At 37.3% G+C, this 16,437-nt stretch overlaps 1 protein-coding gene across 1 annotated transcript in view; it reads left to right on the top strand.

The window, feature by feature from the left end:
* LOC125241816 (neprilysin-2) overlaps positions 1-16,437 on the top strand; it is an 80,970-nt gene that overhangs the window by 38,156 nt on the left and 26,377 nt on the right. The window contains exons 3-10 of the mRNA XM_048150460.1: positions 1,931-2,067; positions 7,592-7,699; positions 10,585-10,830; positions 13,127-13,338; positions 13,967-14,143; positions 14,450-14,535; positions 14,627-14,732; positions 14,898-15,082. Coding sequence (XP_048006417.1) covers positions 1,931-2,067; positions 7,592-7,699; positions 10,585-10,830; positions 13,127-13,338; positions 13,967-14,143; positions 14,450-14,535; positions 14,627-14,732; positions 14,898-15,082 — 1,257 coding nt within the window. The remainder of the gene's footprint in view (positions 1-1,930; positions 2,068-7,591; positions 7,700-10,584; positions 10,831-13,126; positions 13,339-13,966; positions 14,144-14,449; positions 14,536-14,626; positions 14,733-14,897; positions 15,083-16,437) is intronic.

Here is a 16,437-nt window from a genome sequence, read left to right as displayed (position 1 = left end):
TTTATGTTCAGAACAGTGGCATTTGGTGTAGTAGAACTGCTGATGATGATCAGAACGGAACTCCTCAGCAACGCATAGCTCATGTTAGGAAACTTGTTATTTTTGTTATGTTTCTTAAGCATATTGAGTTTTCATGTCAAATTTTGTCAAGCTCGTTTTCTTATAATCGGATACCGGATTGATGAGAAATTGAGGGAACTCCTCAAACCTAAACGGTACCTATACGTACGTATATTAATTTGTATGGCCATCAAATAATCAAATATTTACATTAAAAGCAGTTTTAAAAAATGCACATTTCTACATAATTCGCATTCGCAAGTGCTTAACTAAAAAAAAAAAAACATTCAGTCGAATTGAGAACCTCCTCCTTTTTTTAAGTCGGTTAAAAATAAAAGCAAACACGGCGGTTTTTTTTTTCTTAAAAATTATACCGATTAATCTTATACCCTAATGTTCGTGACATGGTGCCGATGAACGACAGATTGCTTTTAACTTATACGTTAAAATATAATTTAGCAAAATGCATTAGAGCGATCACATCTAAATAAGCATTTTTGAAATATTCTAAATAAATGAAACATATTAGTTAACTACCTACATATTTCATGCTTATTTAGATTCTGTAGGTAGTTAACTAATATGTTTCATTTATTTAGAACTAGCTTTTGCCCGCGGCTTCGCTCGCGTTAGAAAGAGACAAAAAGTAGCCTATGTCACTCTCCATCGCTTCAACTATCTCCACTTAAAAAATCACGTCAATTCGTCGCTTCGTTCTGCCGTGAAAGACGGACAAACAAACAGACACATACACTTTCCCAATTATAATATTAGTATGGATTACAGTTTTGAAATACATGGCGATCACCACGAGTGCTCACAAGTTACCAAATTACCAGCCTTTAAATACAAGTAAATTTTCTATTCCCTAATACACACGTATTTGTAATAAGAGAGTTTTCTTTAGACCCACGTAAGAATGGATGAAGCCTCCCTAGCGACTATTTTCGTTTAACACTAAGGAAAATTGCAGGTATACGAAAATCGGGTTACCAAAGCGAATTTGGAAGCAATTTTCTCCTTCAAAGAATAACGTTCATTTACAGAAAGCCCGCGATGTTTATAGGGCTGCATGTTCTAGTAATATGAATAAAATAATCGTTTGCCACGTACACTGTTCCGTGTCTAGGTTTGAAGTATAAAAAAAAAACAGTTCCCATCATATCATTTTTGTAGTGAGATGAGATAAAAGGCAAACGAGTAGCATATTAATATTTAACTACACTAATTTGGAGTATAATAGTGTCAGAAATGAGGGTTACTACTGTGTAATTTTATTCTAGCACTTACGAGAAGACTGAAAAAATTATTAATTATGACAGGTCAAAAAATCGGCCCTTTGCTTGTAGGACCTACTTCTTGCGGTAACCTTCACTAAGGATCGCTATTAATGGCATCAGAAGATAAGTGGCAAAATGGAAGTAGTTACCTATAAGATAAAAAAGTTATTTAACTCAATATTTTTAATAAGACGGTAGTCCACGTTACAGGTACCTATGTTGACATAGATATCAATCCGGAAATATGAGATGTGACATTCTGAATAAATAATATTGACGTTATCTGGGAAAAGGGACCTTATTGTCGATGGCGTTTACGGCGTTAAGGGCGATGTTCTTATACAAATATTACAAATACGACGCCGAGGGACGTAAGCGCCATCGAAAATAAGGTCCCTTTACCCGGGTAACGTCACTTTATATCATTAAAATATTCCAAGTTTACAGGAAATCTCATTTTTGTATTATTTCATATTTTGATTGGTGATTTTTAATCGTTTATTTTTGTTTGTGTAATTTTTGTGTAACGTATATTTTTATTATAGTTACTAGAAGACATAATATTTGATTGAATGAATGTTTGTTAACAGACCATCATTTTGGGGCCAGCGAAGCAAGATGGAGAAGCGCCTGCTGCTGGTGGCGGGCGTGACCAGTGCGCTGGCCGTTGGCTTCTGCGCGGCTTTCGTGCTGGCTCTGCTGCTGCGCCCCGCGCCCGCGCACCACGGTAACGCACCTACTTATTCATACCCATTTTTATTAACATCGCATACCTCTACCCCAATCGAACCCAAAATGAAACTTCCTACTGCATGGCTATCCACTCAAAATTTGGCAGACATGAAGCTTTTCACACAACGTCCGACGCAGTTCCGCAAGCGTGGCAGGCAACACTTCATGCTGACATGCAATTAATTTTCTGCCTTCCGAATACCTCTTCAGTTTCGTGGATCATTTTTGACCAATATATTATGCTATTATTATTCAATCACCGGTTGCGCTCGATTTGAAGTTACATAAGAATTCGTCTGTCATTATTAAATTCCGGCATCAATAATACCTAATAAGTTATTTCTAATTACAAGTAAGTAGGTATACCGTATTAAACCATTTAATTACATGAGAAAATTTACAAATTGTTGAGGTTTTACATTCATTGACAACTTCTAAACGACGTACTTATCCGCGTCATAGTTCCCAATTTTAAATAGTGTATGTATAGTGTTTATAATAAATTTATCTTAATTTAGATACTTTAAGTACATACATATGTACCTATTACGATTTTAATATTTTACTAAAATCGTGGTGTGACGACATACGGTAGGCAACATCAACCTTTACCGTGTAGGTAGTCGTACATTGTTGTGCCGCAGCTGATGCAGGTAGAATACTTAATTAGAGAAATTTTGACGTAGATATATACCTATAATTATATGAGTAATTTACAAGTTACTTACGGAACAGCATGGCTTCGACCGCTCTAAATAACGGAACACGAAAGAATTATTTTTTTATTTTATTATTATAAATGGGCTTACTCTTGGCCACAGACTAGCCGAAGGCAAAGACGTGGCCTACGATTATTTTAGACACAATGAAATTACTTCGGTGGTTAATCAGAAGTTGATTATTTATTTTAATGAACTATTAAATCTGAATTAACTGTTATTAATTTTGATGAGTTCCAAATTCCCAATGCGAAGGCTTTTAAGGGAAGTAATATGTTATTTATGTGCATTATTTTGCAGACGTTGCTTATCAACGTAGCGAGAGAATTTCATTCCCCAAGGTAGCTCATTGCGGAAACTTCCTCATATCCGGGATCGGAAAGGCCGGATGCGGCTTCTCTGCGGCTCGTGCCACACCCGCTAGCGAAGATCGAGGCAGAATGAGCTCCCGTCGATCGCAGATTACGAGGATTAGTCGTACCAATTGACGGTATTCAATTATCTGACATTATTAAAAATATAATAATATTGGAAACATTACGTAGGGCCTTTTTCGTCAGACTTACTCGTAAGTATAGGTAAATTGTATAATCAGAAAATATGGTGGAATTACTTATGTAGTATGTATGTACCACGTTAGGATAAGAAGTACACGTATTATAATAACAATCAAACAAATTAACGTCGTAATTCGTATTCCGCCGCATTCCATACTTGAAACCGGGCATATGAAACGAATAGTTTGTAGTTAGTATTTTCTGGTAGGTACAAGTATAATATCAGTTCGTTATCAAAATTAGCACGTATGCTTTGATTACACATAGGTCATAAGATCATACGTAATTCACGGGAACCAGTAGGTAAGTTAAATTAAAAACATTGCTGGTTCCTAAATTTTTTTCATTGACACTCGCCATTAGGGGCCGTCCATAAATTACGTCATCGATTTTTTCAGATTTTAGACCCCCCCCCCCTATAATCATCCTATCGTCATATCTTAATGACCCCCCCTTCTCCCAAAATTGACGTCATTACAGTTTGACAAAATAAAACATTGCAGATTTGAGAAAAATAGGGTATTATATGATTAAAACACTTGGTTATAGAATCATCTTTTATTATTTTTACTTTGGCAATAATCATTGATATAATATAACTACTTATTTTTTACTTTTCTTTGGATAACTCCCACGGAGTTTTCACCCATTCTTTTAAATTCTGGATCACGGGTATTATAATATCTCCGTATCCTCCCGATATTCGTTTTGGCTCGATTCATCCACGTCTTCAACCCACTCAACGTCAAGTGCCTGTCCCGTTACGCCGTCATGCAACTGTTGAAGGACTTCTGTTCCTCGCCGTCCCAAGATTTAAGTATAAGTATAGTATTTATGTACTTTTATTAATTATGTAATGTTGTAGTTATTATTTAAGTTTTATTATCAATACATAGTATAAAACAAAGTCGCTTTCGCTGTCTGTCCCTATGTATGCTTAGATCTTTAAAACTACGCAACGGATTTTGATGCGGTTTTTTTAAATAGATAGACTGATTCTTAAAGAAGGTTTATATGTATAATACATTTAAGTACCACGGGCGAAGCCGGGGCGGGCAGCTAGTATTATATGTAATATTATTGTTAGAGTATTTTATCTGTAGTTATTACTGTATTTGTGTACATCTATGTTGCATTACTTATGTATGTTTATTATGAGTTATTTTAGTATTGTATGCGCCTTAGCCGCCTCTCACATTTGCAGTCTCACTTACTAGGTGTGCTGGAAGAAATTTCTTTTTAGAAATAATCTTTTTGTACGTGAAAAGTAAACTATAAATAAATAAATAAGAATGACGTCAATTTCGAAACACCCCCCCATCTATCATTTACCGTCATCCGCAGACCAAACCCCCCCCCTAATTTAGAATGACGTAATTTATGGACGGCCCCTTAGCATATTTCAAATGAACTCGCGAGGAAAAATAGTGTGAGTATACTGGTCTACTAGGTATCTTCTTAAAATCGTTAGTTTTGCATGTCCTCTCAAATTAAATATAAACAATGTCGATTTCCGTAAAATTAACTTGACCTTTAATGACTGACGAGACATTATCATTTTGTTGAATATCAAATTACCAAGACCTTTCTTACATGAGATATTAATCTTAAGGTACCTAAAGGAGATTGTCGATTTTGGGCCACCAGTTTATCGTCGCATAATCCGCATATGTTTTGTAGAACAAAATCCACGACCTCCTCATACAGACCATGTATGTATTTGCAAAAACGTATGTGTTTTTACATAAGTGCAAGTTTGAAATGCTAGTGATTTGGTAGGCGAAGTAACGCAATAAAATACGTTGACATTATTAGATTTCTGGTAGTTGGCGATGGCGCGACGAGGTAGAAGGCAAGTGCGGAAGCGCAAAGAAGTCTCAGACGTGATTGAAATTCGCACTTCGCTACGCGAGATTCGCCTTCACACCTTATACGTTGAGGTATAGCAATAGGTATCTAATTATATATTTATTAATAATCGAAATACTTTTTATAACATAACCAGACCTTAAATAAGGTAAATGTACATTAAAGTAGTCGTATGATCACGGAGTATGGCGAAACTTGTCGCTCATTTGAGTTGCGTAAGTACTTAACAGTTTTCAATAACAAAGCTTCTGACAATGACAAAACATTACGTTTATTTAATTTTGTATTTGCACACTCTTGAGAAATAGCACCAAAGTGTCAACAATAGCTTAATGACATTGTATGTAATGAAACTAGTGTAAGAGAATTTGAAATGTGACCGTTGACCAGTCGAGCGCATAATTCGCTGGCGATGGCGTTCACGAGCCGGCTATTATATCCGATTGCTGCACTGTGTTCTATAGATTGCTGCTACTCTTACGCACCCGTCGTTGGGACACTGTCCAAGGCTTGGCTGTAATATACTAATAATAGGGTGTTTGATTGACTGGTACTGGTTCTTATACCAGTTAAAATATTTAGCAGAAGAATTTACATGAAACATGAAAATGTGACGTTACAGTTTATGTTAATTTCTCGTCTATTTCAAAATCTTAAAGTTATTGAATAAACGAATTTTAGTTCTTTCACAGTGTAAAATAATTCATTTCATTTTCAGTCAACTTGTTTAGTGTATGATTTTCCAACTAACAAAGAAGTATTTAGGTAGGTACATCTCACAAAAGCGAAACGGTTTGGAGAGTCAGACTCAAACGTTGTAATAAGAGTTATGTTAATGAAGAACGAAGTCTAACTATCTGCCGGGCCTTCAAACTATACAGGGTGTATTTTGATAGCAGATCGGTAGCTGCCCTCACTGACCCGCTATCAAAACACATGCTGTATATTTCCACAGTTTATTTTCTGATTTAACAGTTCCGCGTATTGTGGTTCTTTACAATACAGCTTCTTTAATACAATCTCGTAAAAACTACGTCACACGCTCACATCACAAGAAATGCGTAAAACGCCTTTAAAAGAAACCACATGCTCGACATCAAATCATTTTAAGTATCTATCTTAAACCTTCATACAGTTGTCAAACTCTTTATTTACATGAACATATTTACATAATTATATAAGAAACTAAGACTAAACTTAAAAGCTAGCTAATGTCTAAAATAGGCCCTTGAGGCATTGTACCAAGGATACTGGCGACATTTCCTCGCTGTACTGTATACAGTTTAGGTAAGTAGGTATATTCAAAAAAATATTTCATCTATAAAACATTGCCAAACAGTCCTCTTTAAAGTAGATCATTCCAGGGAGGGTAGTTTGTAAGTAATAATACCTTTAGGTAGAAATAAAATTATTACTAAGTACATGCCTACATTTCCGGTCACCTAAGTATCGACGTGTTTTCTTTACAGACAAATAACATTGGACAATAACTTAAATTATTTGGTATACTTTAAATGATAACGTGCATTTGTGTGTGTGTTGTGACCAAGATAATAGATTTCATTCATCTTGTTAATTCTTTATCACTGTGTGATACTTTTGGCAGTTTGAAAACATAATTATATAAGTCGACGTGTTGACGTAACTGATGATCGAAGAGCTGGTGACTTCCTCGTAGGTCCAACGAATCATCATCGCGATACAGCGTGGAAATGTCGCGAGCATCATTGATACAATGCCTAAATGGTCTATTTTATTAGGGTTCCGTACCAAAAAGGTACGAAAAACCGTTATGGTGCGACTCTGTCCGTCCGTTTAGATATAGAGCTATAATTTGTATGCTTTTAGTCTTATTTTCTATAATGTAAATTTTTTCATGTAAATAAATGATTTATAGGGAAAAAGTAAGCGTCAATCATGGATACACAAATACATATCTACACTTATAAAAAATCCTAGTATGAGTATAGGCTATAGCAGAGTCCCGTTCGAAATTATAACATTTATAACTATTCATAAAATAGTTTAATATAAATTAACCCTTATTTCTCCATTTTGCGGAATCAGCTAAAAGTTACGTTGTGTGAAATAGCTTGTATTTTGAGGCCACCCATACTTATATCTTATAGAATTTAATTTAACATATAGAATTAAATTATTCCAGATTATTTGCAACTTTAACCTACTTAAGTATCTTGCGTCATGATTTTATAACCACTATGTGAATTAAATATCCATCTTGCTTAAACATATATCAAATGAAATGTCTATGTTAACTACCCATAATTTTTCATTGTGTTTCCTGGCTGTATGTCACGGAGCTGGCTTATATCTTGTCATGCATTCACTTGTCATTTAAATATCTGCATTTTAGACATGCCACAAACTAGTGAACTGAGATTTTCTGAATCCATGCCGCCTGCCGCCAATTCCAAAGGTTCCGACGAGAAGATCTGCAGCCAGCCGGGATGCGTGCACACAGGTGAGACGTTCAAAACTTTGAATCTACGAGTACATCATATTCGGGTACGAGTCGCGTTCTCGCATGCAAATCGCTCTAGATGTATGTAAAGCATAGTTAACATATATTGGCACGCGTTTAGCGACGAATAAAAAAAATATATTTAAAAATTAAAAAAAACTGATAATCACATCTTAATTTTAATACGTTGATAACTCTATATTAGAAATTTGGTTGATCTAACTTTTTGCGTTTGTAAGTTATTGATGATGGACGTTGACCGGCGAAAATGCACTGTGAACAAATACGTGAAAAATCCCCTTGGTCTGGGTCAATGATTGCTAAATTGTTGAATTTCCAGAAAACTACTAGGCAATAATTATTGCCCAAATCATTATTTCATTAAAGGACAAGTAAATAATAGTGGCAAAATAATTCAAAATATCCACTCCTTGCGGTCCACACGGAATCAACAGACAAAAAAGATGGATGAAAATCTTGTTCAGAGGATGATGAATACTATTTTCAGAAAAGTCCGTAATTTTGTGCATAAACATACTGAATGACTGAAATATATGTGACAATTTATATTCTGCAATAAAAAATATTGTTTACTTTTTTCTTTTCATTTAAAAATTAAATTCCTCCCATCGCGTACCAATTCTAAATTAACTATGCTTTATAAAGACGCACGCGAGAACTCAACTCAAGTTAGCGCAGATAACATACATAGGTAGTTTGAAGTCTGCCGAAAATCTCTTGTCACTTTCTAGCTAAGCGTTTCTTCCGTTCTAGAAATTACCTATTATTATTTTGTATAAGTACCTTATTCTAGCCAAGAAATATAGAGTATGTATGTCACAATGATGCAAAGGTGCAATGACGTTAATACAAATGTTTAATATCCATATTATTTTTTACTGCCTGCGTTGGCCATTGTTAAAAGTCTCTAATTAACATTTGTTACGCTCAGTGCAGTTAAGTAGTACTATAGCCACAATTGCCTTACACGTTACACGTGGCGATTGCTTTGTCGTTTGATATCAGAGGTACCTATACTTAAGAAGTCTTAGGTTTGTATTTGTTACATTTAGGCAGACATCAAATAACACTTTAGTTGCTTGGTTTACTTCTACCATACTAGGCGAGGTGCATACATTAGGCTGCCTAATAAACTCTTACCGGCTACGGAAGATCACAAGTAGGTGATAATTAATAATAAATTATCAATGTGTAATTTTTTCAAACAAAATTTAGAAAGATTTTTTTTTCCTTATTTTGGGCTGATTGATGAAATAACGCTTCAGGCGTATGAGTAATGGTAGTTACCATTAGGTATGTACCCGATAAACAAAAATAGATGTGACTATTAGTTAGGTACATAGAAAAAATAATTAAACTTCGACATTTCTGTCCGCGACCAGATTTATGTATTCAGAAAAGTTATTCAGAATGTCAGATACATTTGGTGCATTGTTTCATCCGCTACTATTGATGCTAACTGTACACCATCGATAGGATTTACACTTAATAATATAATTAAGCCTGGCCAGAAATATGTATATTATTGTCAGGAGGGCGCTGTTATCCTTAAGTATGGGATGAAAGTTCAGTTTAGTACGAAGAAAATAGTTCTTTTTTTATTTAGAACACAAACAGTCATAATATACATCATACATATATATGTAGTACATAATGTACCAGATAGTAGGGGGAAATTAGCTAAAATTACGGCATAATTAATGGAAGGTTTTTTTTAATTGAAATATGTACGTTATAGACTGAAGTTATTTTTCATCAACCCTCCCCACTCCTCCCCCCTCTGCGTCACCTCTCTACCCTCCCTTAAAGTGCCGAAAATGCGGTTTTTCTCGATTTCTGACAAAACCGTTGAAGATACAGAAAAAGCGCGTAGGAACGAAGTAATCCTTAATAAATTTACTACAAATCATTCATTAACACTTTGGTTCTAGCACTTATAGTTTTCGCGTGATCCGTCACGAAAGTTGGTCCTTTGCTGCAATTTTCTTTAATGAATGTTAAGTTTTCGCCCAAAATGCTTACGAAATCATCGAAATTTGTCTGATATGACCAAAATATTGTAACCCATGACTAAAATAAAATTAAGGGGGAAAAATCACTACCATGGGTGGAATTTCCAATATGTCTTGGAATTCCAGTAACTATTTAAGACGTAATATTTTCACGATAGTAGTCGCTAGGAGTACCATTGATCCATATAGTATATCGATGACTGGGGATGAGCTTTTGGTAGCTGTTGGTAGAGCCCTGGAGTTTCAATCCAGAAGCCGTGAGTTCAAGTTCCACCCATGGTAGTGATTTTTCCCCCTGAAATTCATTTTCAGTTTATAATATTTTATTAATATCAAACAGATTTCGTAAGCAATTTGGGAGAAACCTTAACATTCACTAAAGAAAATTGCAGCAAAGGACCAACTTTCGTGATGGATCACGCGAAAACTATAAGTGCTAGAACCAAAGTGTTAATGAATGATTTGTAGTAAATTTATTAAGGATTACTTTGTTCCTACACGCTTTTTCTGTATCTTCAACGGTTTTGTCAGAAATCGCGAAAAACCACATTTTCGGCTATTTAAGGGGGGGAAGAGGGGTGACGCAGAGGGGGGAGAGATGGGGAGGGTTGATGAAAAATAACTTCGGCCTATAATGTACATATCCCAACCAAAAAAAATCTTCAATTGATTATGCCAATATTTTCATACATAACTTTCCAGAAGCAACGTACTAAGACTAAATAATGAAATTCCGCAACATGGCGTGCAGTCATATATTTCTGGTCAGTTTTTACCGAATTAAATATATATTATTTTTATTACGATTAATATCAATAATAGGTATCTAATGAATGTGTATCATATATACAGCGTCAAAACTATTGCTGAACATGGATGAAAAAGTGGACCCGTGCGACGACTTCTACCAGTTCTCGTGCGGATCTTTCCTGAAGAGCACGCGCATCCCCGACGACAAGACCTCCGTCAATACCTTCTCCATCATCACGGACCAGCTGCAGGAGCAGATTCGCGCGCTGCTCGACGAGCCCGTGGCGCCCTCCGAGCCGCGGCCCTTCGTGCTCGCCAAGACCTTGTACCAGGCCTGCATGAACAGAAGTGAGTCACCTCCCCTGACCTCCGACACCCGACCCGGGACGCTAAACTAAACACCACGAACCAACCACAAAAACTAACGTAACAAAGCTCAATTTATAACATCTTACGCTCCGTTGTCCTTGTTTTACTGAAACCATTAAAAACAATTACTGGCATCCTTTGGGCTGTAAACGCTGCTTTCACACCGGTACTTAAATATGTAATGATTCACCGTATGACTCTTTATTTTTACACACACATAATCTGGTGACCATAGGTCGGTAGCACAGTCACCGGCATAAATAAGTGATGATTTCTGTACCTTGTCATATTAACGACTTGTTTGCAATGTCATGTCTACGAAATTGTCAAACGATTAAAAGCGAGGAGGTACAGACATCATCACTTCTTTATGCCGGTGACTGTACGTATGTTTCACTACTTACTTATTAACTTTGAATTTAAAATTCTTTATCTGTAATCGTTGTAACGCTTGTAAGCGGACATGCCGTAATCAGAGCTATTCGACTACCTCATCTAAATTTCAATTAACTTTACTACTTGTTTAACTTAAAATGACTTGCTACTCATTCCCTTAACACAACGATACAGGTTAAATATTGTCTAAGATAACACCGGGATGTTTATTTTAATTGACCTCCGTGGAATAACACGAGACGGGACAACCTAAACGAATTTACTTTACGTATTAACTACTTAATTATGTGCTATTTAGCTACTTATCCCAGTTGCGCTCTGAAAAAAAAAACAAATCGGAAAATTTATTTTACTTATTAAAATTTTATCGTCATCGTTTTAATCAAAGCGTTAACCCCATAAAATAAATAATAATAAAAGTATTAACAAAGGATATTATAAAATCTGGTGAGAAATAAGGTTCACTAAGTTTATTCATTTTCATCTCCCGCACTCAAGCGCGGATATCATTAGGTAAGTATTTTGAATTTTAATTGATTGTGTATTTTAAATATTTGCCACATTATTAGATCGTTGTACTCAAAATTTATTGAAATTACAAAGCGCATTTTGCGAAAATGGTTTAATGTCGAAATAAATGCCTTAAGATTGCTAATGAATTTTTGTTTATTACGTTACAACGTATTGTGATTCTCCATTCTCTAAGTTCACTGAAGGTGAAGGCATGCCAGATTTACCAGCAATTTTTCATTAATCGCCTCAAGAGAACTACTTTCATTTATTGTATTTCACTGGTTCATGAAAGCATGTAGGTACGAAGCTCCGGTTGCGTATGCGGCCGAAGGGGTAGCCATACCATTAACTAGAGCGCAAATGCTTAAAAGTACCCGAATGCACAATATCCTTAGTATTTTAACTTATTTTCAACCGTGGGATGTTACCGCGCGTGATAGTTTCGAAAACACGTTTAACAATGTATTAAACTTTTAATCGAATTAGCATGATACTCACGCCTCCGCGACACGAGTCATGTTGTTCCGAACTGCTAGTTTGACCTACATAATGTTGCCATGTTTCGCTCGCGTGCAATATAATAAGAGAATACCATTTGGAACTATTCCGCTGTCTAAACTGTGTTCATGAACACAATCTTTAATAGACTGACTGACTTAGCTGTTCCAATTATTTAACATTGTTGCTAAATTTTGCCTAAGTTTGTTCCATAATTGTGAGTGAAAGCGAAAATAAAATGTTGCTGCTTCCGCAATTTGCACAACCAAGTGACGTAAGTGATGGATGAACAAACATCGGAGCGGATACATTTCTACACCCTCCTCTCCTCACTACAAGACAAGTCGTTTTAACGACAGCCACACCATCCATCACCTAGCTATTATCTGGATATGTAGTATGGTCAATACGGCACAGGTTCAATCAGGTAATTACTTGATCCAATTTTGGATGGTATCGAAGGAGCTGACGGTGCTAAAGTCAGGGTAATGTTGCGACAGAAAATACTTACCTAATTATGGTTTTGTAGCTACTTCGTCATCCAATGTCCGCTCATATCGGTTCACGGGTATGTATTGATGTGCCCGTGAAATCTCTTCAAACGGGCTCTACGTGTGGAATCCCCACATAAGCCTATCAAAAAACCGGGAATTATAGGTTAATATCTGTCATAAGATTTTTTTAAATATTGGGGGCAGGGACAATGGGGACACCTAATACAGATCGACCAGCCAGCTAAACTTAGCAAAACTTGTACTAGGGGTACTAAGCAACAAAACAAACATGTGTACAACAAATACCAACCCAGCAAGGGCCAGTATCCATTAGGCGAAACCGGAGCGGACGTTGAAGAATGAGGTTGTTGCAGGTTCGATCGAGGCGCGCGGCACGGCGCCGCTGCTGGAGATGCTGCGGCGGCTGGGCGGCTGGCCGGTGCTGGACGGGTCCGGTTGGAACGAGAACGCCTTCTCCTGGGAGAAGTCCGTCTACAAGTTCCGCGCCGCCGGCTACTCCGTCGACTACTTCTTCGACTTTTCCATCGGAGTCGACGTCAAGAACTCTACTAAAAGAATCATCGATGTAAGGTTATATGTTATATGTAACAGGGGCGCTTTAAAACCAATCTCATAATCCCAATACATACCTACTGCTGTTAATCACTAGCGGTCGATGTGCGTCGATCTTGAAAGGTATTTGATTTCAGTTTAGTATGTAAATGGTTTAATTACGTAGGTAATTAGGTACCTTAATATAAGAATAACAGCTTAAATTCTAGATTCCTGCATGCTATTTGTAAACCGTTCCACTTTAAGTTAGTTTGATCAATAACTTCAACTATAAAGGGACCAAGCTAGAGCTTTATTTTTAAATTTTCATTGAGAGCTACATGATTGCAGATATTTTTTTAAGGCAAATATACGCCCATAAATAATTGTTGGGAGTGCCTATAGCTTACTAGATTTCGTTTCGTATTACCTTCACCAGTACCTGCGAAGATTCACCATCATCCAGACTGCCCTTGCTTACTGCGAATATTATACATATTATGCCCCGCTACTGCCTTTGTTATTGCGAATGAAATATGTAATTATCAATACAATATAGGAGCTCGCCGCTGACAGGAAGTTCCGTACTAGTGTAGTGTTTGTTTAGAGGCGTCCAAACAAGCGAGGGAAGTAATAACACGAGCGCGCATATTTATCAACAGTTGGACCAAGCGTCGCTGGGACTGAGCCGGGAGTACCTGAACCGCGGGATGAGCGACAAGCTGGTGCAGGCGTACTACGAGTACATGGTGGACATCGCCGTGCTGCTGGGCGCCGACCGCGCGCGCGCGCTGCACGACCTCAAGGACTCGCTGCAGTTCGAGATGAAGCTCGCTAACGTAAGCCCGCCACCCACTCACGTTTTACATCTTACTGCTTTATCATTCGCCGACCGGTAGGTTTACGATCTCTCAATATGGACGTTGCCAAAACACATATTTATGTCGTGCTAAAAATTGAAGACCGTAAAAGATCAAATGGTGTCATTACGATCTGTACTTAGGTATGAGATTCGCTCTTGATATGTGACCCAATTTCTTTATTAACATGTACTTAAATCGAATTGCGTCCTTCACACACAATTCTCTTCTCGTAGGTACCTACGCGACACATACGAGTACACATCTTAATGTTGCATTTTACAGATATCTCTGCCACTTGAAAAACGTCGTAATGCTACTAGCCTGTACAACCCTATGACCATTGCCCAGATGCAACAAAAATTCCCTAGGTAAGTTATATTTAAACATCGTTATTATGTTATATTTAATTAATTAGGTATTTATGTAATTTCCATTTACTGAACTTTTATTATTTTTTAGGATCCCTTGGCTGGAATATATCAACACTCTTCTTGCGCCTCATACGGTGGTCGGATTAGACGAAATTGCTATAGTCAATGTGCCCAAATACTTTTCGGAGCTCGAGGTTTGTATTTATTTTACAAATTACTATTAAGTATAATATGATTAAGTTGATCCGAATTGATTTCGTAGGCCACATCTTTGCCTTTGGCTTGTCTGTGGCTAAGAGTAAGCCCATTTATAATAATAATATAAAACTTGCATGATTTTTTGAGAGATGTTTTTGCAGATTCTTCTGGAGAACACCCCGAAGCGCGTTCAGGCGAACTACGTGATGTGGCGAGTGGCGGGCGCGTCCGTGTCGTACCTGACGGAGGCGCTGCGGCGGCGGCAGCTGACCTACGTGACGGCGCTCTCGGGCAAGACCGAGCGCGAGAGCCGCTGGAAGGAGTGCGCCGACACCACCAGCGTCAGGTAACGTCCAATATCCAACCGGCGCCGGCGACTGGAGGGAAGCGAATATCTTACATAACACCTTACACGGCCGACACTCCACTATCGACGTTAGCCGTGCCGCGTAAGCTGAAAACCCGGCTGCGATTCCCAGCTCGGCTCTAGTAGATTGATCGCGAGTTTTTAGACATTTCTGCAAAAAAAAATTATAAAATCCAAAAAATATGACATTTTAGACGTAGTTAGTAGTTAAATAAAATTATTTAGGTTTCCTCATGTTACACCGTGTATGTGTAAGTATATTAATTGATGAAGAGCTAGACACCCACACTCACACGTTGGGAGGATGAAATTATAAGTAGCCACTGTAAGGCCATTCTGGACTAGACTTGCCAGGCAGAGGAAATACTAGAAAGAGCTAGAGGAGTACATTGGCAATTTCATATTATGTAAATACCTACTTATTATAAGTAAGTGTAGGGGTGATGAATCACATTTCATTTTATTTTTGTTGCTACACAATACCCGTATCAGGGGGGTTACCATGACGTACTACAGACGTTCAGTTTAGGTTGAGAGAAAGGGACACAGCTATAGCAGTTACATAGCTCCGTCCCTCTCTCTCAACCTAAACTGAACGGCTTTAGCAAGTCATGGTAACCCCCCAGGTGTCAATGACCCAGATGCTTAGGTACCTACGATTAATAATTCCTATATGTATTTGGTAAAAATAAATTTCCTTCTCTTCTATTGTATAATAAAATAACACAACTGCTTAATAGGTACAACAAATCGTGTAAAATCTCGGTAGCTAAATACGTGACATTTTCAATGCAGTTGTACCGACAACATTTGTTTATTACCCTGTTCATTAAGTATAGGTACTCTGACGCCTCGACCTTGTCAATAAAAAACGGTGATATTCTTTTAAGAATATAGGCTCGCAATATAAAATAGGGAAAATTGAATTTACATTAGGCGTGGCTTGATAAACGCTGGGCCGGTTTTTTCTACTGACAAATACAATTAATGATTACCTTTTTGATTTTCGTCGAGCCCCCGATATTTCGACGCAGTTGCATGCATCATGATCACGGAAAACTGAAGAAGGCGGGTGAATGTCATAGTTGCGTAGACAGCGCGAGATCTACCCTTCGCGCGCGTCGGCTGCGTTCACTTTCAGCGTTACCACTGGTCGCATTCACACTCGATGGTCTGTCCAATCCAAACACACTACACTCACAGTATCACTACTAGGGTTTCTGATTTCTCGACCTATTTGAAGTCTCGAGTTTCGAGAAATCTCGAGCCCAAAGTCTCGAGTCTTCTCGAGTCTCGAGTCTTTCTTTATAAATGGTAAAATTTTGATAAAATAA

The sequence above is a fragment of the Leguminivora glycinivorella genome, chromosome Z, assembly GCF_023078275.1.
Source record: "Leguminivora glycinivorella isolate SPB_JAAS2020 chromosome Z, LegGlyc_1.1, whole genome shotgun sequence".
Classification (NCBI taxonomy): domain Eukaryota; kingdom Metazoa; phylum Arthropoda; class Insecta; order Lepidoptera; family Tortricidae; genus Leguminivora; species Leguminivora glycinivorella.
The sequence above is the reverse complement of the archived record's forward strand: the minus strand, read 5'-3'. Positions and strand labels throughout refer to the sequence as shown.